The sequence below is a fragment of the Myotis lucifugus genome, unplaced genomic scaffold, assembly GCF_000147115.1.
Source record: "Myotis lucifugus unplaced genomic scaffold, Myoluc2.0 scaffold_311, whole genome shotgun sequence".
Taxonomy (NCBI): Eukaryota; Metazoa; Chordata; class Mammalia; order Chiroptera; family Vespertilionidae; genus Myotis; species Myotis lucifugus.
In genome coordinates this window covers 709,091-733,507 of record NW_005871359.1, presented here as the reverse complement: position 1 = coordinate 733,507, position 24,417 = coordinate 709,091, and the positions used below count along the sequence as shown (strand labels likewise).

General features: G+C 50.9%; 2 protein-coding genes across 3 annotated transcripts in view; both read right to left on the bottom strand.

Annotated features, from left to right (window-relative positions):
* The window catches only part of SLC25A42 (solute carrier family 25 member 42), a 33,931-nt gene extending 23,568 nt beyond the window's left edge, over window positions 1–10,363 (bottom strand). Inside the window, exon 1 of one of the 2 annotated variants that reach the window (XM_006100392.3) lies at window positions 10,215–10,363. The gene's annotated coding sequence lies outside the window, so the exon portion shown is untranslated. The remainder of the gene's footprint in view (window positions 1–10,214) is intronic. The other variant, XM_006100391.3, reaches the window with a different exon arrangement.
* A 6,418-nt stretch (window positions 10,364–16,781) lies between these two features.
* Window positions 16,782–24,417, bottom strand: part of ARMC6 (armadillo repeat containing 6) — an 18,919-nt gene continuing 11,283 nt past the window's right edge. Inside the window, exons 4-8 of the mRNA XM_023763997.1 lie at window positions 21,584–22,157; window positions 19,963–20,108; window positions 18,973–19,104; window positions 18,460–18,597; window positions 16,782–17,505 (exon numbers count right to left, since the gene is read on the bottom strand). Coding sequence (XP_023619765.1) covers window positions 17,293–17,505; window positions 18,460–18,597; window positions 18,973–19,104; window positions 19,963–20,108; window positions 21,584–22,157 — 1,203 coding nt within the window. The 3' untranslated portion in view covers window positions 16,782–17,292. The remainder of the gene's footprint in view (window positions 17,506–18,459; window positions 18,598–18,972; window positions 19,105–19,962; window positions 20,109–21,583; window positions 22,158–24,417) is intronic.

Genomic DNA, 24,417 nt, shown 5'->3' with positions numbered 1-24,417 from the left:
GGGGGCCTTATCCTCCCCTTGACTCCATGGTAACCTGGGGGACCCTGGCCAGATCATGAGCTCATACTCCCGGGTTCAGGGTGCTGGATCCAAAGAGATTTTTGAGGGGGGGCCTTGGGCGAGGGAAGTCCTCTTTCCCCAGGGAGGGGAAGTAGGTCAGCCTGAGGGCAGTGACGCAGAGCCAAGGCCTGGAGTGGGGAGGCAATGTCTGCAGACTGGGGATGTCCAAGGACCAAACATGTGGGAAGAACCTGGACTCTTCCACCCTGGAGCCCATGAAGCCCCCTTTCTGATTCAGCCAGTTCAGGATGGGCTTCCATTTCCTGCAGAAGCCTGACCTGTATATTTCCCTTACCCTCCTCCAGCCCTAGGCGGCATTTCCAACCACTGACACAGCATCCTGTGGCCCCGGTGGGCTCAGCTTCATCTCACTCTCCATAAGCACCTTTGACAAGTACCATGAACTAGGATTCCGGTGTGTCTTTCCCAGAAGTGGATAAGAACCAGGGGCCAGCCCAGCTGGCGTGGCTCAGTGGTTCAGCATTGACCCATGAAGCAGGAGGTCATGGTTCAATTCCCGGCCAGGGCACATGCCTAGGTTGTGGGCTCGATCCCTAGTGTGGGGCATGCAGGGGGCAGCCAATCAATGATTCTCTCTTATCATTGATGTTCCTATCTCTCCTTCTCCCTCTCCCTTCATCTCTGAAATCAATAAAAATATATTTGAAATAAAAACGGGCCAGGTGCAATGGGGCCAACTCCCTCCCACACCCCCACCTGCCACAGGTGGGTGGCATTTGCAGATCAGCCCCAGTGAACATTTATATTTTCACATAGTTTTCTGTTCTGGCAATCTTTCCATCTTTCAAACAAAAATCCAAAGTGAAGTGGGGTGGAGTAGAGGGCCACTTCAGCGATATAACTGACTCAACAGCACTGTCTAGAAACTGTGAACCTGGGGTCACAGGATCTTAGGGAGCCCAGCCTGTGAGCCCCACGCTATAGCTGCTCCTTGGGCATGACTGTCCTAATACAGTAGAACCTCGTTCCTCAACTTAATTTGTTCCAGAAGGCTGTTTGAGAAGCGATTTGTTCGAAAACCGAATCATTTTTCTCCATTAGAAAGAATGTAAATTAATCTGTTCCAGACCCTCAAATGATTCCGTTTTTACCTTTCTTATATATAGTACATGTCTAATGCATCGTTTAATCTATAAATAAACACTTGTTTTCTTAAACCTATCAAACCACCCCTACTAGCCCTAAACAAACTTTTCATATACCAAAATGCTATCATGGGCTAACTGCTTTTCCTTTATCCAAGAAACAACAGTTTTCTACCTATTCAATTGCCTGTGATTGTTGTTTTGTGAGCACTTTCACACCCTTAGCAACATTAGCACTCTATGTTTTAAAATTGTGCTAATCATCAAAAGCATTCTCTCCTTTGTTGCCTGAGAGACACTTTCTGTCCTGCTGAGGTATCAGCATGAAAGAGTTGTCAGGTTGAAAATTGAAGTTTTGGCCAACAACCGAAATATTTTTTTCTGAGAACTGAATTGAGATGGGAGACATTCGAGAAATGAGGTTTGACTGTATGTACACGAAGATGCACACAAGCACACATATGCACACACATTCATGCCAGACTCCCTTGGAAGTTTCTTGCCCAGGGCCACCGTTCATGCCCAGTGTGTGGCGGGAGCACTGCACAGCAGTGTGCTACACCTCTTGGGACATGTTTGCACAAACAGCAATTTCTCGGTTGATGGAGTTTACAAGCAGCTGTGGAACAGACACCCTAATGTCTTGGTAAACAGAAACCAATTAACATCCTATCTGCCTGTTGATAACGGCCTTTCCTTTTTCTAGTTAATGGGCATTAACTTTCACCTAAGAGAGCTGAAGCATCTTACATAACCACTGCTCCTTGTTAACCCCAACCCAGTCAGCTGCTGTGTGTTTCTCCTGGCTGCATACACTTCTTTCACACAAACTCTGGTCACTGCAACCCTGTGCTAAGCCTCTACAGGTCAGACATACAAGCATCCACATACAAAAAGATCTAGAACATTCTAAGATTAATCACTGTCCTTGGTCCTTGCATTCAGTGAGTACTGCCACACTTGTTGCCAACTGCACTGGGAGTAACCTAAAACAACTGAGGCACAGTGGTACTAAAAGGGTGCACTTGCATAATGGCCAAACCCCAAAAGCCTTGTGTTCTCGCCACACAGAGCCTAGCATAGCACTTTCACCTACTTAATTATTTGCTGGGTGAATGAATTAATTCCCTGGGCATACCAAGTTCTGCTTTGGCTACATTCCCTTTATACCTGGCAAACTCCTCTGCATCCTTCAAAGCCCACCCTAAACATTCTGGCCACACCTCCCCAAAGCTAGTTGTTCTGTCCTTCACTGAACACTACATAGTTCCCTGCCACTTTTCATTTGCTTCCCCTGCTAGGCTGGGGGTCCCAGGAAGGCCTGGGCCTGGGTCATGCTCAGTGTTCATGCCTAGCAAGGAGGCAGAGACATACACCTGTAGACATCATCCTGCCCCAGGAAGGGCACCTCCTCAATCTGCCCCATTCCCCAAGCAGGAGCCCATCCAGGCTTCTTGCCATGCCATGCTGGTGTTGTGAGAAGACAGGCTTCAGTGTGTGACTCTGGATTAAACGTCTCTGGACCTCAGTTTCCCAATCTGTCACTATCTTCCCAGGCTGGTGCTGCTAGAGTGGGTCACAGGTATTAGTAAGTACTGATTTGCCTAATAAGGAGTCAGATGGGGCTGGGTGGGAGCCCACATAACACCACCCAATCTCCCAGCTCTCGCCATCCAGCAGAGCACCGACCTCTGGAATCCAGCCCCCTAACTCTCCCTCCTCCAGGTTCATCTCTCCAAACTGTTGAACAAACTTGGACAGCAATGCCCCACTGCCCATCAAAAGGAAGCGCCTGCTCCCCTCCAAGCGCTCCACCACATCATCCTCACTACCCAGCACAGCAGTGGTGCCGTCTCTGACTGACATTCAGGGCTGGCCATCATTTGCTCTGGCCAATGTACTCCAGAAAAAGGGGCCGTGAGAAGCCCCCAAACCTGCTCATTCTTCAAGGCCTGGCTCTTATGCACTCCCTTGCCAGATGGAGGATAGGCCAGCCACAGGCTAAAGTCTGACCAGCAGTGGGTAGCATCTCCCCATAGTGCTGCAAGCCAGGAGTACCACCCTGTCGCCTCCCCTCTCATGGCCACAGGGATCTGCCAACAACAGGGGAGGGGGAGGGTCTCCCACATTCTGCGAGCACTGAACTATTCCACCAGGTGTTTCCAGGAGTGCCCGTCCCAGAATCTCTCCTGTACAGGACTCCTAGTCCCCATCCCAGACTGAAGTCAGAGCCACCAGAATGAGGCCCAGGAATCAGCCCTTTAGACAGGATGAGGGGGAGACACATTGGGCTGACAAAACCGAAGACCTAGTAGGTCTTGGGTCAGCGTGGCTGTAATTAACCCGATTCATCCTGTGGCAAAGGCACAGGGCCTGGAGAGGGAGCAACAGCTCTGACATCTGCAGGTCACATTTCATCATGGAAGCCTTGAAACCCTTCTCAAGGATGGTCTCCAGACCAGGTACCCAAGTCACAGCTGGGAAGGCACAGGCCATCAGAGGTTCTGAGCCCTAGGTCTGCTGACCACTCCAGTCCACAGTGGCTTCAACCTGAGCATCTCCTCTGCTGGCTTTTCCTGCCTCTCTCATCAGCATCACAGACCAGGTCCCTCTCAGGACCCTCTTGGGCTTCCCAACCCCTTATCTTTCTCCTGGGTGTCCCATGTCCAGGCTTGTTCATTCCCTCTGCTCACAACACCTTGCCATCGAATGAACTCCTTAATGGCTTCAGATCTTGGGGAACCTTCCTGGACCCCTGAATTAGTACCACAGCCTCTGATCAGGATCAATCAATTACAGTGCCCTAACCACTTAGTGAGGGTCTGATCCACATCCACGTACCCTTCCCTTCTGAGCCCAGTGTGTCTGCTTCCTCTGCACCTGTCCCGAGTCCTGGCACACAAATATTTAGGTTGTAGAATGAGGCTTTGAGTTTGTTCCACTCCTGGAGGCCATCCTGATGGCAGCATGTGTTTAACAGCAACTGAAAGCACAGAGCTACAGCTACTAGTTTGGATTCAGACGGACCAGCACCTGTCTGGGCTCCTGTCTGGGCTTCCCCATGTATGCCTCTGGGCAAAAGCCTCCTCAAGCCTTGGTCTCCTTTCTGTAAAACTGGGAGGACCTAGGACCAAGCTATCAGTCCAGTAAGTACTTGCCAAGGGGTGACAAGAAGCAAAACTGAGATGTATACTTTCACTTCTCCGGGTCCTTATTAGCTCTGGGCAGGTGCCCCCACCTGAGGGAAGGGCGTTGGGTGATCAAGGGAGCCCACAGGGGCCGCCCACAGGGGCCATCTGGAGGGGCTGGAGAATGTACTACGACCCTGATGGCCTCACCTTGCTGGAAACAGCAGAGGCAGCTGGACAAGCACTTCCTCAGATAACGCCCCGATGAAAATGCTGGCTTCCACAGCTGCAGGGGTTAAATTAGGACCCACAAAGTTCATATCCACCCAGAATTTCAACCTTATTTGGAAATAGGGTCTTTGCAGATATAATTAAGGATTTTTAGATGAGAGCATCCTGGACTTAGGATGGGCCCTAAATCCAATGACTGGTGTCCTTAGTGGAATACACAAACACAAGGAAGAAGGCCTGTGGATATGGAGGCAAGAGATCAAGGTGATAGGGCTGCAAGCTAAAAAACCCAAGGGTTGTGAGCAGCAGCCAGAAGCCAGGATGGATTCTCTCTCAGGGCCCTCAGCAGGAACCAACCCTGCTGTCTTAATCTGTTTGGGCTTATGTAACAGAATAGCACAGACCAGGCGGCTTATAAACAACAGAAATGTATTCTCATAGTTATGGAGGCTAGAAGTCCAAAATCAAGGCTCTGATAGACAGTGGCTGTCTTCTCACTGGGTTCTTACATGGTAGAAGGGTCTAGGGCAGTGATGGCGAACCTTTTGAGCTCGGTGTGTCAGCATTTTGAAAACCCCTAACTTAACTCTGGTGCCATGTCACATATAGAAATGTTTTGATATTTGCAACCATAGTAAAACAAAGATTTATATTTTTGATATTTATTTTATGTATTTAAATGCCATTTAACAAAGAAAAATCAACCAAAAAAATGAGTTCGTGTGTCACCTCTGACACACGTGTCATAGGTTCGCCATCACTGGTCTAGGGTACTCTCTGGGGTCTCTTTTATAAGGCCACTAATCCTCATCACCTAATTACCTCCTGATACCATCATATTGAGATTAGGTTTCAACATATGAATTTTTTTTAAATATATTTTATTGATTTCTTACAGAGAGGAAGGGAGAGGGATAGAGAGTTAGAAACATCGATGAGAGAGAAACATCGATCAGCTGCCTCCTGCACACCTCCCACTGGGGATATGCCCGCAACCAAGGTACATGCCCTTGACCGGAATCAAACCTGGGACCTTTCAGTCCGCAGGCTGACGCTCTATCCGCTGAGCCAAACCGGTTTCGGCGGCATATGAATTTTTTAAAAAATATTTTTACTAGAGGCCCAGTGCACAAATTTGTGCATGGGTGGGGTCCCTCAGCCTGGCTGGTGATTGGGGCCAATCAAGGCCAACCAGCCAGTGGGGTCGGGAGAGGGACTGCGGGAGGTTGGCCAGCCGTGGGAGGCTGGCTGTGGGAGCGCACTGACCACCAGGGGACATCTCCTGCGTTGAGCTTCTGCCCCCTGATGGTCGTTTGGTCACTTAGGCTTTTATATATAGATAGATAGATAGATAGATAGATAGATAGATAGATAGATTGATTTCAGAGAGGAAGGGAGAGGGGGAGGGATATAGGAACATCAATGATTGGTTGCCTCCTGCTTTCCCCACACTGGGGATCGAGCCAGCAACCCAGGCATGTTCCCTGACCGGGAATCGAATCATGACCTCCTGGTTCATAGGTCGATGCTCAACCACTGAGCCATACCAGCCAGGCTCAACATATGAATTTTAAAGGAAGACACAAATTCAGTCGATAGCTCCTACCAACACCTTGATTTTGGCCTTCTGGCCTCTACAACTGTGATGGAATAAATTTATGTTGCTTTAAGCTACCTAGTTTGTGGTAATTTGTTACAGTTACCCCAGGAAACTAACATGGCAGAGTCTCTGAGACCAAACCTCCCAATACTGGCTTGTCCCTTGGCTAGTGACCTGTCTCTGGCCCGGAGGTCATTGCTCTCCTCTCTGGACCTCAAGGGCACTCTCCTGGCAGAGCTTCAGCATAAAACTTGGCTTCAGGGGAACTTTGTTGAGACCCTGAAATCCCAGCACTCAGCTGCAGCAAAAGGTACTCAGTGAAGAAAAAAAAAAAGTTGACAAGTGTAAAAATAGCACAGTGACACAGTGACCAGGGAGGGGCTGCGGGACACAGGGAGTCACTCGAGTTCTTGAGCTGAGTGTTAGTTTCATTATTCTTTCTACCTTGGTTCTTTCCATGTGTACACTATATACTTTTTATTAAGCAATAATAAAACCCAAACAAGCCCAAATAAAACTCAAAGAAGCTAATATCTTTGATCGTCACAGTATTCCTCTAATGTCCAACTGCCAAAATAGAAAAGAACAAAAAATAAGGTAGCATGTGGGAAAAGGCCTGACCTCAGTCTGATGACACCCTCCACCAGGCGCCAATAATGGGAAATTGCCAACAACTGAATCTTGAGACAGCTTCCCAAATAGATTTAGCATTTGACTTCTCTCAATCTCATCTGATATCTTCATTCTTTTTTGCTGGATCCAAGTGGAAAAAAAAATTAGCAACAACTAAACAGTTATTCTAGCTAATTGTTCTTGTCAAGGTACCTCATGCTTGTCAAGGTACTTTGTGTCAACATCTCAGGATGTGCCCTCCTGGGATTCCGTGCGATGCCCCATCAAGCACAAGATTTCCTTCAGAGCTTTGCAGAGTAGGAACTCAAATATGTTTTGGATTGAATTCTACTCTAACTGTGAAAGAGAAACAGAAATCTATCGTTTAATTACCACCACATGGGCCATAATCCCTAAGAGATGCACATGAAATAAAGAAGCAACATTCCAAAGGATCTCTTGTGCTGTTTTTTACCTATCAGATTGGAGACAGAATACTTGATAAAAAAAACACCCTGGCTACTGGAGGAGAAAACAGGCATTCCAACTTTACAGCTGAGAGACTGGACATCTCTGGAGGAACATTAACCATTTTAGTGGACATGCCCTTTGGCCTGGCCACTCCTAGGAAGTGGTTGCATTGAATGTAAGCTCCATGAAGTCAGAGGTTTCAAAGTGCCTGCACCACACAGGTTCACTACATATTCGCTCACACATGAGTCTATTTGTTCAGTGCAGCTCGGTTTGTAAAAGAAAATATGAGTGACAACTTGGTAAAAAATACTGGATATATAATCAACATACCCATTTGATAAAATATGATGCAAATTTACCAGTGGTTTGAAAGGGGCAGAGGAAATACTCTCCCCTCCTTCCCTTGCCCCCACCCAACACAGACTATCTCTGAAGGAAACAGAAGAAATGAACCACGGTGCCTCTGAAAGGGGATGGGGTCCAGGTATTGGAAGACCTGTCTATTTACTGTATGCCCTTTACAACTGTTTGATGATTTTTTTTACCATGTACATGAATTACCTTGTTAGTTGGCATATATATATATATATATATATATATATATACACACACACACACACACACACACACATATATACACATATATATATCCTATATAATAAAAGGATAATATGCAAATTGTCCCCTCGACCGGGAGTTCGACCTGAGCTCGACCAGGGGGCGGGGTCAGCCTGCCAACCATCCGCAGCCACTCCCCCAGCCGGCCCCTGCCCTACCGGCCTCCACCCGTGCACGAATTTGTGCACTGGGCCTCTAGAATATATATATATATATATATATATATATATATATATATATATACACATACACACACACACATACATATATATACACACATACACATATATATATTTTGTGTGTGTATATGTGTATATCTATATATAAAATGTGTGTACAGTATATGTATATATAGATGTGTATATATGACCCTAGCTGGTGTGGCTCAGTTGGTTGGAGCATTGTCCCGTGCACCAGAAGGTTCGGGTTCAGTTCCTGGTCAGGGTACACATCTGGTGCAGGCTTAATCCCAGATTAGGGCATGTTTGGGAGGCAACCAATTGATGTGCCTCTCTCACATTGATCTTTCTTTATCTCTTTCTCTATCTCTCCCCCCCTTCCCCTGTCTCTGAAATCAATAAAAAAATTGTAATTAAATGTATATGTACATATATTTATATATGTATATCTGTTTATAACATCTACATATACACATATACACATTTTAAATGACTCCTTTTGAATTTGAACAGAAAACTCCAATAGCTTCGGTTTCCATAGGAAAAGCTGAAAGTGACATGACCCTCTGGAACATTCCAGCAACATCTTTGCAGGGAGAGAAAGGGTGGGACCCAGTCAAAGGGGGGATGGAGTGGTCGTGTAAGAGGTTCTATGCAAGCCTTACAGGAAAGGGCACCTTATTGCTTTTTTTAACAACAAAGCCACGGTCTCCTCTGCTGCACACAGGCAAATCATACTCCCAGAATTGAAAAGTTCCAGAAAAATCATTACCCCAGCACTACCCCAGGTTCCAGTTTAGCAGTTTAGCTCTAACTGTAACATTAGCTCTCTCACTCTGAAGAGTGTTTGCTTACTCTGGATGCATCGGCTTTAAGGGTCTAAGGAGCTCCCTTGGGTCAAGGAGGGGCTTCAGTCTGCAAAAGTGGGGGCCAGAGGCCCTGCAACTTCCTTCCAAGTGACCTTGCTAGAGGCAGCACCCCAGGTATTGAAGCCACACTCCCCCAGCACCCCCATCCCCACCCCAGGGCTGGCAGGCTCGTTTTCCAGCAGCGACCAGGGGCTACTCTTCCAGCTCAGTCTTTCTGGACCCAGTCAAAGACATGATGCCTGAAGAACAGCTGCAGAGAGGGTGGGGGTCCCCTCCCCTGCCAACCCTTCAGAAATAAACACAACAGATGGGCAGAAATGGTGGAAGTCCACAGAGAAGGATTAGCAATGCTCAGGAAGGGGTGGGCTCTGCCTCCCCAATTCAAGTCACTTTAGGTTTGTTCAATTAAATTAAAATGGAAATAATTCTGGGTTTGTCTGGGATGGGATTATTCTAAGTCCATAAATCACTTTATAGACTACCATAAATGAAAAGATAGTCTGTGGGTGAGCTTTTCTTGGGAGGGGGGTGCAGTGATCCTCAGATTTCAAGGTTTAGAATGTTGGGGGGGGGTATTTTGAGGATTACAGGAGGCAAACACAGGGGCATGTAGAAGAAAGTCCCGGCAGGTGCACTGCCTGGGAGTGTGAAGCGACTGGAGCGTGGCTTAGGGGGTCCAGCGCAGGTGTGTGTGTGCGGGGGGGTGGGGGGGGGGCTGAGGGCCCTGACCCAAGTTGCTGAAGGGAAGGGCAGCGAGAGGGGCACAGACCTGGGTGTCAGCAAAGTCAGTGAAGAGATACCAACGGGCCCAGATGTTAGTGGAGGCCCTGAGTTTGGGTCACAGGCTCAGGTGTTGGTGTGGGAGTGCAGGCCCGTTGTGGAGGCGGGGTAGGGTTGAGGGTAGGACAGTCTCAGGAGATGTGGGAGGGGTCCATGAGTGGGGGCGCGGTCAGGTATGTGAGGGGGTCCGTAAGTGGGAGCACAGACCCAGTTGCGTGTAGACCTAACTGTGCTGGGCGCCTGGGGACGCGGCCCCGGAGGATGTCAGCGAGGCGGACAGTCTCAGGTGTATGGGGGGAGGGGGGCTCAATGAGACTGACGCGGTGTCAGGTGTGCGTGGGCTGACGGCGAGGGTCTCAGATCCGGCTATGGGGACCCCCAGAGGACACCAGACGCTGGGTGACGGGCGGGGGGGAAGGGGGGGTTGGTCCTCTCCTTGCTCCCGTGACGCGGTCATTCCCCACCTCTTCCACCCCCGCCCCAGGACCCATGACTGGGCCGTGCCTCGCCCTGAACTCCGACGCCTGCGCCGCCGCGCGCCCCCCGCGCCCGCTCACCGGCTGGGACGCGTCGCTGTCACCGCCGCCGCTGCCGCCTCCAGCCACCACAACTCCGCCTCGCGTACCCCTCCGGCGCGCGCCGCGGGAGGGGTCCATGACGCGCCCCTATTGGCTGTGCGATGACCAATCAGAGCTGGAGATGGCAATGATTGGTGGGCATAAAGCAGACGGGCAACCCCTAAAGCCAATCGCTGCTGGGGTAGAGGCGGGACTGTTGTGAGAGACTCGGAGTGTCAAGGGTGGTCCCGCCCAGCGGAGGTGCTAGGAGGTGAGGGCCTGGAGGCTGGCGAGAATTGGAGCACTGGCAGAAGACAAGCAGCCCTGACGACCAATCGCTGGGGAACAAGAGCGGGGCTCCAAGGTGGCTGGAGCAACTGGCTCCAGTGAAACAGAGGGAGTAGCCTGGAGGGCGACGAGGATTGGCTGCGAAGCCGAAGGGGGGTGGCCAGCCGCAGGGGCCGTGGGCGGTGTGCCACGGGCGGAGCTCAAGTGTGCAAGGTGCGGTCAGGCCCGGAGCATGGCGGCTAGAGGTGCCCTCCTACGCCCCACATGAAATCCCCTGAGACTGTGGAGAGTGAACTTGGGCCATCTCGGCCGAAGGACTCGTGGATAATCACTCCCTATTATTCCGTTGCAAACGACAGGGAGAGGTGAACTCGCTGGAGTTCACTAAGGCTGGCACTCTGCGGCTCCCGGTTGGTGTGAAGACGTGGAAAGAAGTGGAATCCTACTCGTTCGATTTGTGATTTTCTGGAAGTGTTGGACTTTTCCGAGTTCAAGCTTTCTGTCCCTCTATCCAATGGCATCCCAGTCCGGCCTCTTCCCTGCTATAAGCCTTTTGTAATCTTAACCACAATCCCATGATTTTAAAGCTACCATTGGCCCCCTTTTACAGAAACCAGAGCATAGAGGTCAAGCTCCTTGCCCAAGACCGCAACGCACTTCAGTGGCTGGATCTGGGTGTGAATCCAGCAGTCTGCTTTTTGGAAGAGGATAAGGCAAGTGTCAAAGAATAGCCCTGGAGGCCTGAGAGACTCAGGTTCCAATTCCTGTTCAACCATTGACCCACCCACCACACAACCTTGGGCACTTTGAGCCTTTTTCCGCATTGGACAATGATTCTTACACCTGGAGAATTTATATCCCAGTCCTTGCCTTGATCCTCTGGTGAATGCCTTTGACCCACAGGAGGTCACAACAGGCCTGTGAGCCTCAGCTTCTCTGTGAGGTGTGGTTCATGAAATTCTTTGCAGTCAGACACCAGCAGTTTAGGGAGCCATCTGTCATCCAGTATTCTGCTGTCACTGGAATTTCCCCCAAGCCCACCTGCTCTTGGATTCCCTTAATCTCCAGGAGAGAGAGGGTTACAAATGTTCCCAGATACTGGCTCTTATTACGCCAGGTTCAGGTTGGGGTTGGTGGAAATCCAGTCCAGAACCAGGAGTCCTGGGAGGGAGCAAGGCTGAGCTAAGCCTTAATAAGGGCTCACATTTCAGGGTTGTACTAGCCGCTGGTAAGTGCTTAATCCATGACATCTCTTGGAGGAAATGACTGGGGCTCATACTATAGGAAGTCACTAGCCCAAGACCACCATCTGACTTATGATATTCCCATGATATCCTGCCTCCCCACCGCTTCCATACCTCCTAGCTGTGGTTAGCTTCCCTGAAACTTCAAGACCCTGGTCTCCATTCTGCCCTCCAGAGGAAAGGAGGAACCAGAGTCTGCCGAACACCTACTGAAGTGTCAGGTCCCTGCCAGGCCTTCCCAAACACCATGTCACATGACTTCTGGATTCTTGGAATCTGGGGAATGGGGGTGACAGTGCCCACTTTTCAGACAAGAAAACCTAGCCTCATGTAACAAATGTTCCTTACTGGAAGGGTGCAGGGCTGGGTTTGATCCCTGCTCTTTTTGACTTGCTGGCCACAGGATCTTCAGCAAGTGACTCAAACTCCCTGCCTCAGTTTCTCCAACTACCTCCCAGGGTTGATGGCAGCATTAATGAATTGAATGGAAGTAAAACTCACAAATGTATTGGTCTGCAGTGAGAACTCACTGAGCATCTGTGATGGACAAGTTGTTCTCAGGGACTCTGTTTCCTTTTTTATAAATAGCACTTTATGGAATGTGGATATAGACCAACTATGAGTGTAGTCTGCCACCTGAAGAGGGAGATATTAATGCTGAAGGAGTCCTCACTCACAGTACCCATCTGCCAAGCTCTGTGAGGGAAGCAGCAAGCTCCTGGAAAATCCCATGGTGCCCCCAGGGACAGTGCCAACTGAGGCAAGGGTCAGGCAGCATCCTAGCACCCAGCTGCTCCTTCTAGTGCCAGAAACACTGGCTGCGCTCTGGCTTCTGTTTGCTTGTCAGCAAGCTGGCACCAGCCAACCTTCCTCTACCCTTCCAACAATGTCAGGCAAAGCCCCTTGGCATCAGCAACTGATAGATACCCCACCATGGGCACCTTGGTTGTGCCTGGCCAGTGTGCTCAGGATCCTAGCTCTTCTGAGCTGGCCTGGCTGGCCCTGGGCAGGCCACTGCCTCTTTGTCCCCTACTTCCCTCTACTTCTCTGGGATCCTGGGAATCATCTCACACACCAGCAATGAACTAGGCTTAGGCACAAGGCTTAATCAACCGAGACCAGAGAGCCATTTGCCCAAGGTCAGGTTGGCAACAGAGGAGTGGCAGAGGCAGGCCAAGCTGGGTTCTCATCCTGCTTCAGCCCCCCAAATGCCAGTGAGTCTATTTCACATCTGGAAAAATGGGGTTCACAGGCTATGCCTCTCAGAGATGTTTGCAACCAAGGATCCTAGGCCAGTGGTCGGCAAACTCATTAGTCAACAGAGCCAAATATCAACAGTACAACGATTGAAATTTCTTTTGAGAGCCAAATTTTTTAAACTTAAACTATATAGGTAGGTACATTGTTATTAACTTAATTAGGGTTCTCCTAAGGCTTAGGAAGAGCCACACTCAAGGGGCCAAAGAGCCGCATGTGGCTCGTGAGCCGCAGTCTGTCGACCACGGCCCTAGGCCCTTCCCTGGCTGGAGGGACACAACAGTGACTACAGCCATGCCTAACTGGTTTCAAGGCAATCTCAGTCTCCAGAGGCTCTGAGAGTCCTGGCCACTCATCCAAGAGCACCAGCAACAGAGGCACAGCCCAAACATGCTGGCACCTCCCTTGCAGTCATGTTCCCCTCAGCCCACGTTTTTATGTCATCAACAAGGTCAGGGAGTACTCCTTGATTGGGGGGGAGGGGTACTGTACTGGGCACACCCCCAACCAGGCCTTGCAGGGAACTATGGCCCAGTGCAGTGACAAACAGTCCATTTTCAGTTGAGTCGGCCAAGGTCAACCTGAGGTGGCAGTGCAGGGACTAGAACAGCCGTGGGCAAACTACGGCCCGCGGGCCGGATCCGGCCTGTTTGAAATGAATAAAACTAAAAAAAAAAAAGACCGTACCCTTTTATGTAATGATGTTTACTTTGAATTTATATTAGTTCAGACAAACACTCCATCCATGCTTTTGTTCCGGCCCTCCAGTCCAGTTTAAGAACCCATTGTGGCCCTCGAGTCAAAAAGTTTGCCCACCCCTGGACTAGAACCTAGGCATGGCCAACGTCTGGGAAATGTGGGGTCTTCAGCTGGACATGGGATAACCAGGCTGAGGACATCTAAACAGTCCCTAAGTGCACCCCCTGAAGACACCCATTTCCTCTGGCTAAGGTGGGAAGAACTGATAAACGGGAGCCACCCATCCCCAAAGAGGCCTGCAGCTATAGAAAAGCTGGCAAAGAGCCCAGGAGTGGGCCCTGGGCTGTGCGGGAGGCCTTCTCTCCAACCACCCTGTGTACTTATTAATTTACTCAGGTAAATGTTCAGAAATGTTTACAGGAAGCTGGAGCAGAGTGGGGAAGACAGGAGCCTACCCACACAGAGTGGGGGGCAGACACACAGGAAAACATACAGATGGCATCAGAGGTCAGTGGCATAGCACAAGGGGTGATGGGACTGGGAAAGGGAGAGGACAGAGGGAAGGGTACTCCAAAAGGAGGGCAAAGGCCCTGAGGTGAGGAGGCTGGTGTGGCTGGAATCACGATTAAAGGAGAGCATGAGGAAGATGAGGGTGGGGGTGGGCAGGGCCTGGAGTACAGTTTGGTTTTATGGGGAGGTTGATGGGGAGCCATGGGCAGAGTGAGAGCTGATCTGGGGCAGGAATCACAGGGCAGCACTCAGGCTTCCTCAGAAACTGGCTGGCAGCATCCACCCTCCCCACTCACCCCTACCCCACTCCTGCCCATGTGACAGATGAAGTAACATAAGGCTTACAGGGCCTGAGGACTCCCCAAGGTCACAGTGTTATAGGCATTAAGACAGGCATGAGCAGAGCAAGGACAATGGACCAGGTATAGAACGTCACCCAGACCAAAAGCCCTGGGTGCCTAGCAAGGGGCAAAACTGGGAAAATGATAACCTCACCCCCACAGTAACCTTTCCTTCCCTAGCATATTGCTGGTCATGCAGTTTAGACCCCCTGACCTTTTCCTCCCTAACGATAACAGCTAGGCCTCAGCTGTATTTCAGCTCCCGGCCCACAATGGCAGCAAAATCAGACAAGTGACACCATGGCTGCCTCAGGACCAGCTGCACTGATTACTGATGCCCTGCCCAGGCGCCAACCAATCAGTGGTGACCAAGACCCTGAAAGAGCACACCTGGAAAGCTGGTGAATGCCTCCCCTGAGACCTCCCCTAAGATTCCCACCTGCAAGAAATAAATACCATCAATGCAAAGGACCCAACTCATGCTCTCCCCAAGGGGAGCGTGCCTGTGCCATTCCCTTCCCCCTCCTTCCTCCACAGGCACGTATCCCCTAAACTCTAAGGGATCCCACAAGACTTGCAACCAGGGTAGCAGGGGGCAGCAGCAGCTCATCCTGGGCAAACTCCCTGAACTTGTCTCCAAGGCCCCTTTCCTCTGACTTCCCAGTGAGCCACAGCAGCCCAGCCTAGGCTCTCCTGTTGCTTCCACTATGTCCTTCCTTGTTTCACTGTCCTGAGTGTGTTTTTGCTACAGCCAACAAATTCTTGCTTGCTTTGCTGCACTGTGTCTCTTGCTTGAAATCTTTCCTTCAAGTAGATAAGAATTGAAGTCTTGTCTTGCTGGTAACAGAAGGACTGTCCCAAGGTCACACATTTGGCTGACCCAGAAATCAAAGTCAGGGCAACCTAGAACAGGCAGGGATCCTTCTCCTACACCCTTGCCAAGTCCCTGGTGAGAGGAGGTCAGGGCAGGGTCACTGGGGTAGAGGGTCATGTCAGCCCAATTGAGCAGGCAGGGCCCGCCCAGCTGGGGGCGGGGGAGACTTGGACACCACAGGGAGGTGGGGCCAGGGTGCTGATCTCACAGCTATTTGTATTAGCCAATTTCCATGGAAACCAGGAGCCTTCTGGGAAAAGGGCTTGAACTGATGTCAAGAGTGAAAATGAGTCCCTCCTCAGGCTAGGGGAAGTGAATGACCAGTAGAGGAGTGTACTCCGAGAGGAGAGGGGCTCTAAGGTGCAGGCTGGAGGGGCCAGGCACGTGTCTGGAGCCCACCAGGGGTCTTGAGGCTACTCTGACCCTGACCAGGCCATTTGGAATGCATGAGCTGCCAGATGACCACAAGATGCCCCCTGAGAGTGTCTATAGAGAAAGCTGGGGTCTGCCAGGCACTGGAGACACAAGAACACTTGGAAGATGTAGTGGGCATTGGGGTACCAACAGTGATGTCCATCCTACAGATGGGGAAACTGAGATTCAGAGAGAGAAGGCAGGCTGCCCAAGCCACCTAGCAAGCAAGGACCTCAATGTGGTCAGGAAGGGCAGTGCAAGAGTGTCCTCCTGGGTGACCAAGGTGAAGCTAAGACAATCAGGCACCTCCCATGTCTCAGCTCTGCTCCAACATTGAGGGTGAGCTATCACCCGCCACCCCCGCCCCCCCCCCACACACACACACCTCCCTGTTTTATGGAGGATCAAATCAAAGCTCAGAGAGGTTATGTCACTTACTGCAGGCCACATAGTTGAGTGGGGGTTGGATGCTAAGCAACTCAGCTCCCCAGGGAGATGCACACTCAGAAGCAGCAACCTCGGTGCCTGCAAACCCCAGGCTCATGCCAACTGTGGCCCCAGCAATCTGCCTGTCTAAAAGCAACATCAGATCCTATATCCCAAGCTGTTCTCAAAACCTCTTCACTTTCCTCAGCAACCCCATGGCCTGCCCAAATGTCCACTCCTCCCAGTATCTGAGACCACTGGCTGCAAAGCCCCCTACCCCTGCATAAGGACCTTGGAAGAGAGTCCTCCATTTGTCAACCAATGGTCTCTTTTTTAAATATATATATATATAGTTACTATTATTATTATTGATTTGAGAGAGGATAGGGAGAGTGAAACATTACCAATGAAAGACACATCAATTGGCTGCCTATTACACACCCCTACTGGGCAGGAAATTGAACCAGCAACCTTTTGATGTATGGGACAACACTCATCCAACTGAGCCACACAGTCCAGGGCAAACAAGGTCTTTTTATTACCACACAGAAATGGCTGGCCTGGGGCCCCAGAGATGGACCAGCCTCAGTCCCTGCCCTCTGGCCAGGAAAGGCAAGGTATCTTCGACCCATTTACAGGTGAGAAAAACAGGAGCAAAGCAAGAATGGACTTGAAGAGGCAGAAGCGAGATCCCTGCCCCACTCTGAGACTGGCCAGTGTGTCTGCCAAATTTCAGATAGCCCTTCACCCCAAGCAATGCTGAGAAGGTCCTTCTGGTAGAAAGGGCTTGGGGGAGGGGCCAAGATGGGTAATACTAAAACTGCTGGCTGGTGATGGGAGCACAAGACCCAGTGTAGATGCCTTACCAGTGCTCCCTTTCTACCCCCAAGCTTGTACCTGGTACCCATCAGAAAACAGGTCTCACTGAGTTGGGGGAGGAATCTGGGAGGCAGAGAGGCTGGACATGGATCTCCCCATTTCCTGAGTCACACGACTCACCCAGAGTCGCAATCTAGGAGGCTGGGTCAAGGTGCCAGGTTGCCCTTCTGGCCGGTCCACAGCTCTCGGAGCTCTACATGGCACCCCAGGTCCCGCAGGGCTGCCTTGGCCACGTCCTCGCAATCTTGGTGAGCAACGCGGGCCTGCACAATGAGTGCTTCGGCCCCCAGGTCCAGGATGAGCTGTGAGAAGGCCTGGCTGCGCGCCACTAGGTTTCGGATCAGCATGCAGGCCTGTTTCTAGAAGGGAGAGAAGATGAAGGCTGTAGGCTGGTGCTTAAAGTCCCAAGGTAGGATCCACTCTGATCTTGGGGTTATCGTCATAACACAATGATGACCACAGCCATTATTCGATGGGTGCTATGCTATGGCTCATCAGGCCAGATGCATCCCTTCACTTCATCTTCTCCACAGCCCAAGGCATAGCTAATCCATTTCCCAGGATGCCCAAAGGTTCAGCAGGTGGGGCTGATCGCTCAGATATGGTCCTTTAGTCTCACAGAGAGTCTGGCAGGGGCCCCAGAGGAAGAGGGCAGCAAGACAGAGGAAAGAGGGGGTGTGCACAGAGCCCATCTGTCAATTACATTGGTACTCCTTCAGTATACCCTGCATATCTGCCATGTGTGGGTACCTAGAAGCACCCCAACAAGGCTTCCACCACCAGTGGATGAGGAGGTGAAGTGTGGGGACTTCTGGCCAGCCAAGGGCATGATGTCCTGGAAGGGGCAGGAGAGCAAGGCCCTATAGGAACCACAGCCTGGGGTATCTAAGGATCATGAGGCCCCAGTGCTGGGGTGCATGTGAGAGGTGGGAGAACCAGGACTGCAAGAAGCAGTGTGGGTTTCAGGCCACAGTGTACGCATGGCTCCGTGTATAGTTCAGCCCTGAAGACTCCCCAGTGAGGTGGGCAGAACCATCCCAAATCCAAGCAGAGCCCCACTGCTCTCTCCCATTCCCTCCTCCTCCCAGATTCCTACAAAGAGCCTAAAAGAAAATATCAAACACAGAATAAAGGAGCAGGGACAGTATACTCTGGAGGATGGCATGTAGCTGCAGAACTCTAGGAGCTGGGAAGGAATAGGAACCTATAAGGCTTGGGCCATGATGGGAATGGGGACAGGGACAGGGACTAGGAGGGCCTGTCTGGCCCCCCTTCTGCATGCGGGCTTCTGCCTCTCCTACTTCCTTACCCACCTGCACACCAGCCTCCTTCGGGTGTGCCTTCATCGCCTCCAGTGCAGCCAAAGCACCACCGCCCTCCACAATAATCCGGCTGTTCTCGGGCTTGCGCAGGGCCAGGACACACAGGGCTGCACAGCTCTGCTCGCATACCTGCAGGATGGGTCACAGGAATGGCTGAGACCAGGCCAACACACCCCCAGGTGAGTGTCCCAAGACTCCACTTGAACAGACCACTATCAGTTCAGGTGTGTACCGGACCAGCAATAGCAGGAACAGTATCAGGGTGACAAAAACATCAACCAAGCTCTTCTGTCCCCCTTCCCGCTCTGCTTACCCGGGCTCTCACTCACCAGACCCCCCTCCACCCTAACCTTGCCTGATCCCACCCCTTGCCCACCCTCATTCTCCCTGCCCCTCCCCCTCCCTCATCTCTAGTTGAGGAAATAGAAAGAGCATCACACAGATATAGTGACTGAGCTGGGATTCCAGATCCACTGCCCCACCTCATGAGCCCCTTGGAGGTACCTGGGGGCTGGCCAGGTGCCGGGTCATGGCAGCCACAATGGACTCTGTCCCACCTGCACGGACAATGGCATCCTTCACATCATCATTGCCTGCAATGGCCCTCAGGGCACTCAGCACTTGCTTCACAAGGTCCTATATGGAGGGAACAAGGGGGTCACACCCTGGTGCAGCCAGCCCCCTCCCCGCTGCACCAAGTGCTAACTGCTAAGTTGCTGTATTGTGGGAGGGGGTCTCGAGGGTAGGTCTGGGGCTGTTCAGCAGTCTGAACAACAGCTAAGGCTGCCCTGGGGCACAAAGGCGGCATGTGACAGCTGGGTTACTATTCATTGTATAGAGAAGGCAGGGGAAGTAGACCTTGTTGTTCCAATGACTTTTCCCCCACCCCCCACAGAGGAAGCATTGGCTCAGGTCAGCAATCAGAATACCAGGTCTCCTTGGCCTTGGCTGCAGGCTCAGGGTGGGCAGTGATTGACTTGACCGGCTGCTGTCACTGGCCGGGTCAGGATCCCTAGCCTTAGGCTGGACATGTGGTGAGGGGGTTGATAAGTCACTGTTACATGAAGTAATGATGGTCAGGGGTCCTTGACCTGTTATACAGAGAGGAAAGCCCAGGAAGTGAGGGGTAGGCCTCACTCAAGCATCACACAGCTGAGCTGAGGTCTGGGTTAGCCCTGGCGACACCCACTCCTGTCCCTCCTACTCCTGGAAGAAAATATAAAGATACTAGAGGACAGTAAGAAAGAGTGGGATGGGTTTGTCTGCCCCAAAACTTTAGTTCCCACCTATGGGTCAATGAGAAGTAGAAATACATTTTGGTTTTGGAATCAGCACACGGGCCAGGTGTGTCCTCACACAGGCTTGTATGGCTGGCAGGAGCCCGAAGGGACAAGTTCCCTGAGAGGCTGGAGACTTTCCCAGGCATGGAGAAAAATGTCAAATTGAAATCAGGGTGAGGGGACGTTGCACTTTAAGACAGCTCTGGATGCCCACCTGATGGTTGTTGCAGTTGGCCAATAGGGCCACCAGGATGCCAAGGCCCCCGAGGTCTACGACCTCTTGACAGAACTCGTTGCGAACAGTCAGATGGGACAAAGTGCTGCAGAGCTCACTCAGGACGCTGGGGTTGTCAGGGAACGCTGCAGAGAGGGAGGGAGAGGAACTGTGGGGATGAGGAAGGAGCAAAGGACCAGCCACAGCTCCGAGCCAGCAGTCCTGGTTCGAATCCTGCTCCACCCTCTGCCTGGCAAGGTGGCTTCCTAAACCAGGAGAGCCCCAGTGAACACCATGGGCAGTATGGACCTGCAGTGCCCCCTGCTGGCAACTGAGGAAGACACTGGATGCCCTGCTCCCCCCACCTCTTCACCATGCCCCAGCTAAATACCAGACCAACTGATGGTAATACCTAAAAAAAGAAAATCATAATAATGCCATAATAAAACATCCGAGACTATTTTTATGATTTGGGGGTGGGAATGACCTTTCTAAGTATAACAGGAAACCCAGAAACCATAGAGAGACATACAGAGTTGACAGGGCAGAACTGAACAGTTGTGAAGACCAAGCTCAGAGGCACAGGGAGGAGGCTGCACTGCCTCTCCTGGGGGAGGGGTGGAGAGCCATAATCTATGCAGAGGTAATGTGATAGTCAGTTCATGTGCCCCAGTGACTCCATGGGCGCTAATCTGATGTGCCATGAAGGTGTTCTCTAGACATGGTGCTATCCATCTGCCTTTAAGTAAAGGAGTGGACCCTGGATGGTCTAATTAGCTGAAGACCTTACCAGAGAAACTGAGGTCTTCCTGAGGAGGAAAAAGCACCCCTGTGGAGTGTGGTGTCAGTTCCTGCCCCACGGATTTGACTCGAAAGCCCCACATTAGCCAACTCCTTGCAATAACTCTTTATACCCACATAACCTACTGGTTGTGTCTCTCTGGTAGAACCCTGACAAAAATGAGCTCCTGTAAATAAACAAGAAAATGCAAATGACCCCTCAGAAAAGCAGCCTGACTTCCAAGATGATCAAGATCTGTTTCCACTCTCTCTAGGGGTTTGGAGGGGAGACTGAGGCAGGCCCATCTCTCTGGCAGACAAGGCAAGAGCCGGTGGGGAAAGGGAACTCATTCTTCTAGCACCTTCAGTACACCAGACCTGTCAGGCCTTTTCTGGTGGATGCAGTGGATGGGAGCTGGTGCTTTGAGGTCTGAATGTCAGTGTTACAACCTCCCATGACAGGCTTATGGTTACCCTGGAGTCAGGAACACATATGTGCACAAGAATTTGTGGCCAAGTGTGAACTGCTACCTGGGACCAGCCATAGTGAATGCCAGCAATACTTCCCCCATCTTTGGGAAACACCCTTGTTTTCCCTTTGGGGAGCTCTTCCCCACTCTCAATCTCGTTGGACAGAGCTGAGTCCCCTCCCCAAATGGCTTGGTCCTGGCCAATGAGTGCTGGCTCTCCTGGAACAACTAGGAGTAAGGATACTGTTCCATAAGGGCTACCATGCAGGTAGGATGAAGCCAAGAGAGGCAAGTGGAGCCTAGAGCCAGCCATGCCTATGCCTGAAGCAGCTCTAGGCCCTGACTCTAACTATTACCACACCTGTTCCTACCTTTGGCAGCCTCGATGAGCACCTTCAAGCCTCCGTTCTCCTGCACAATCAGCTTGGCGTGGTCGTGGGCATTGCCGAAGGGCACACGAATGTCATCATCAAAAGTCATGATGCGGAGGGCCCAAGAGGCCTCCCTGACCACATCGGCAGAGCGGCTGTGCCTGACGATGGCACCAGTTAATAGGGGCAGCACACCAGCCTTCACCAGACTCTGCCGATTCTGCTCATGTTTCAGGCAGGCATGGCGTATGCAGCGGATCCCAGAGCAAATCAGATCAGCTGCATCGGCATGCTGGTCCAGAGTGGTCACCAGCAGCTTTAGGCCCTGGGTGTCCAAGAGGTCGGGCTGGCCATTGATCAGTGCTGATAGGGCATTGAGGGCCTGGAGCAGAAGTCCTTGGTCACCCGCTGCAGCCAGCTTCCAGGCAGCAAGTAGAATGGGGTAGGCACCCTTCTGAGCTGCCAGAAAGCGGCAGGCCTTGTGCTGCTTGCATTGCTCACAAAAGCGGGTAAGTTGTGCTGACACCTCCTGGGGGTAATAGCAAGCCACGGACTCCTGCAGGTCTTCCAGGATCTAGAAAACATGGGAGAAACCTCAGTGTCATCTCAGCCCAAGGAGGGCCACAGTGACAGTGCTGTACCCCTGAGGTCTGGGCCTACGCTGGAAGTTCTGTGGGGCCAGTTCCAGCCAAGTCAGCTTCTATGCCTGTGTTTTTAGGAGCCTAGAGTTTCATAGGCCACATAGAAGTCAAGGCCGAGGCCTCTCAGTGTCCTTGCCAAGGAGCCACACATACAAGTGCAGATGTTTTAAACATCCCAGCCCTGGCTGCCACTGCATGTGAGGTCCCAAGCAAAACAAACTGTCCAACTGAACTCAGTCAACCCAGTAGAATAATAAGAAACAATGAAATGGCTGTTGTTTGGGGTTGCTTCTTATGCAGCCATAACTAACTGATACACCCTCCAACGGCCAGCTCTCCAAAAAAGGTGAAAGCCACCTTCGCTAGGCCTGCCCACACCATGTTTCCTATTTGTCTCTCTCATTTACTCCACAAATATTTACTGAGCATCTGCCAAATAAAACCATACTGTACACACAGCTGATTCACTCAAATTCAACTCTAAGCACCTGGGGGGAAATAATAATGAAAGAAACAATATGAACAGGACAGACAATCTAGCTGCAATTCAACTCTATGACCTCAGTGCCTGCCTGAACAGGAGCCTTAAGACAAACCCATACACACCTGTCAAAATGACTGTCATCAATAAATCAACAAACAAGTGTTGGTGAGGATGTGGAGAAAAGGGAACCCTTGTGCACTGTTGGTGGGAATGCAGACTGGTGGAGCACTGTGAAAAGCAGTATGGAGTTACCTCAAAAAAATAAAAAATAGAACTGCCTTATGACCTAGCAATAACACTTCTGGGAATTTACCTGAAGAAACCTGAAACAATAATTGGAAAGAATACATGGACCCTCATGTTCAATGCAACATTATTTACAACAGCCAAGATTTGGAAGTAGCCCAAGTGCCCATCAGTAGATGAGTGGGTAAAAGAGCTGTGGTACAACCTGGTCGGTGTGGCTCAGTGGTTGAGGGTTGACCTATGAACCAAGAGGTCACAGTTTGATTCCCAGTCAGGGCACATGCCCAGGTTGTGGCCTCAGTCCCCAGTAGGGGGCATGCAGGAGGCAGCCAATCAATGATTCTCTCTCATCATTGATGTCTCTCTTTCTCCCTCTCCCTTCTTCTCTGAAATCAAGAAAAAAAAAATACACACACACACACACACACACTAGAGCAGTCATGGCGAACCTATGACACGCGTGTCAGAGGTGACACACGAACTCATTTTTTTGGTTGATTTTTCTTTGTTAAATGGCACTTAAATATCCTATACTAATAAAAGACAAACATGCAAATTGACTGTATTTTCACTACGCCTTAAGCCACGCCCACCAGCCAATCAGAGCGACTATATGCAAATTAACCCAACCAAGATGGTGGCCGGCAGCCACGGAGCTGGAATGAGCTGGAGGCTTGCTTGCTCCAGTGATGGAGGAAGCCAAGCTTCCCCGCCTGCCGCGGCCCGGCTCCGAGCTCCACTGAAAGCAACAAAGTTTCAATTATAGAAGGTAAATAAACCCCAGATACCTGCTTTCAGCCAGCCATGGCCACGGAGCTGAAGCGAGCAGGAGCTGGCTCTGAGCTACACTGAAAGCAACAAAGTTTCAATTATAGAAGGTAAACAAATGCCAGATACCTGCTTTCAGCCAGCCATGGCCACGGAGCTGGAGCAAGCAGGAGTGGGTTGCCCCTGGCGATGGAGGAAGCCAAGCTTTCCGCAGACCTCCGCTAAAGGCAACAAAGTTTCAATTATAGAAGGTAAATAAATCCCAGAATAAAAAAAAAAAAAAGAAAAAAAGGAGAGGCTGGGAGCTTACGTTGCCAGGGTGCTTGGCCAGCCTGAAAACAGCCCTCAACCCCTCACCCAGACTGGCCAGGCACCTCAGTGGGGACCCCCCCACCCTAAAGGGAGTGTGGCCAGCCTGAAAACAGCCATCAGCCCCTCACCCAGGCTGGCCAAACCTCCATGGAGTGAGGGTCCCCATTGGGGTGGACATCCTCCGAGGGGTCCCACACTGCAAGAGGGCATAGGCCAGGCTGAGGGACCCCCCGAGTGCACAAATTTTTGTGCACCGGGCCTCTAGTATAAAATAAATATAAAAAACATAAGTCTTTGTTTTACTATGGTTGCAAATATCAAAAAATTTCTATATGTGACACTGCACCAGAGTTAAGTTAGGGTTTTTCAAAATGCTGACACGC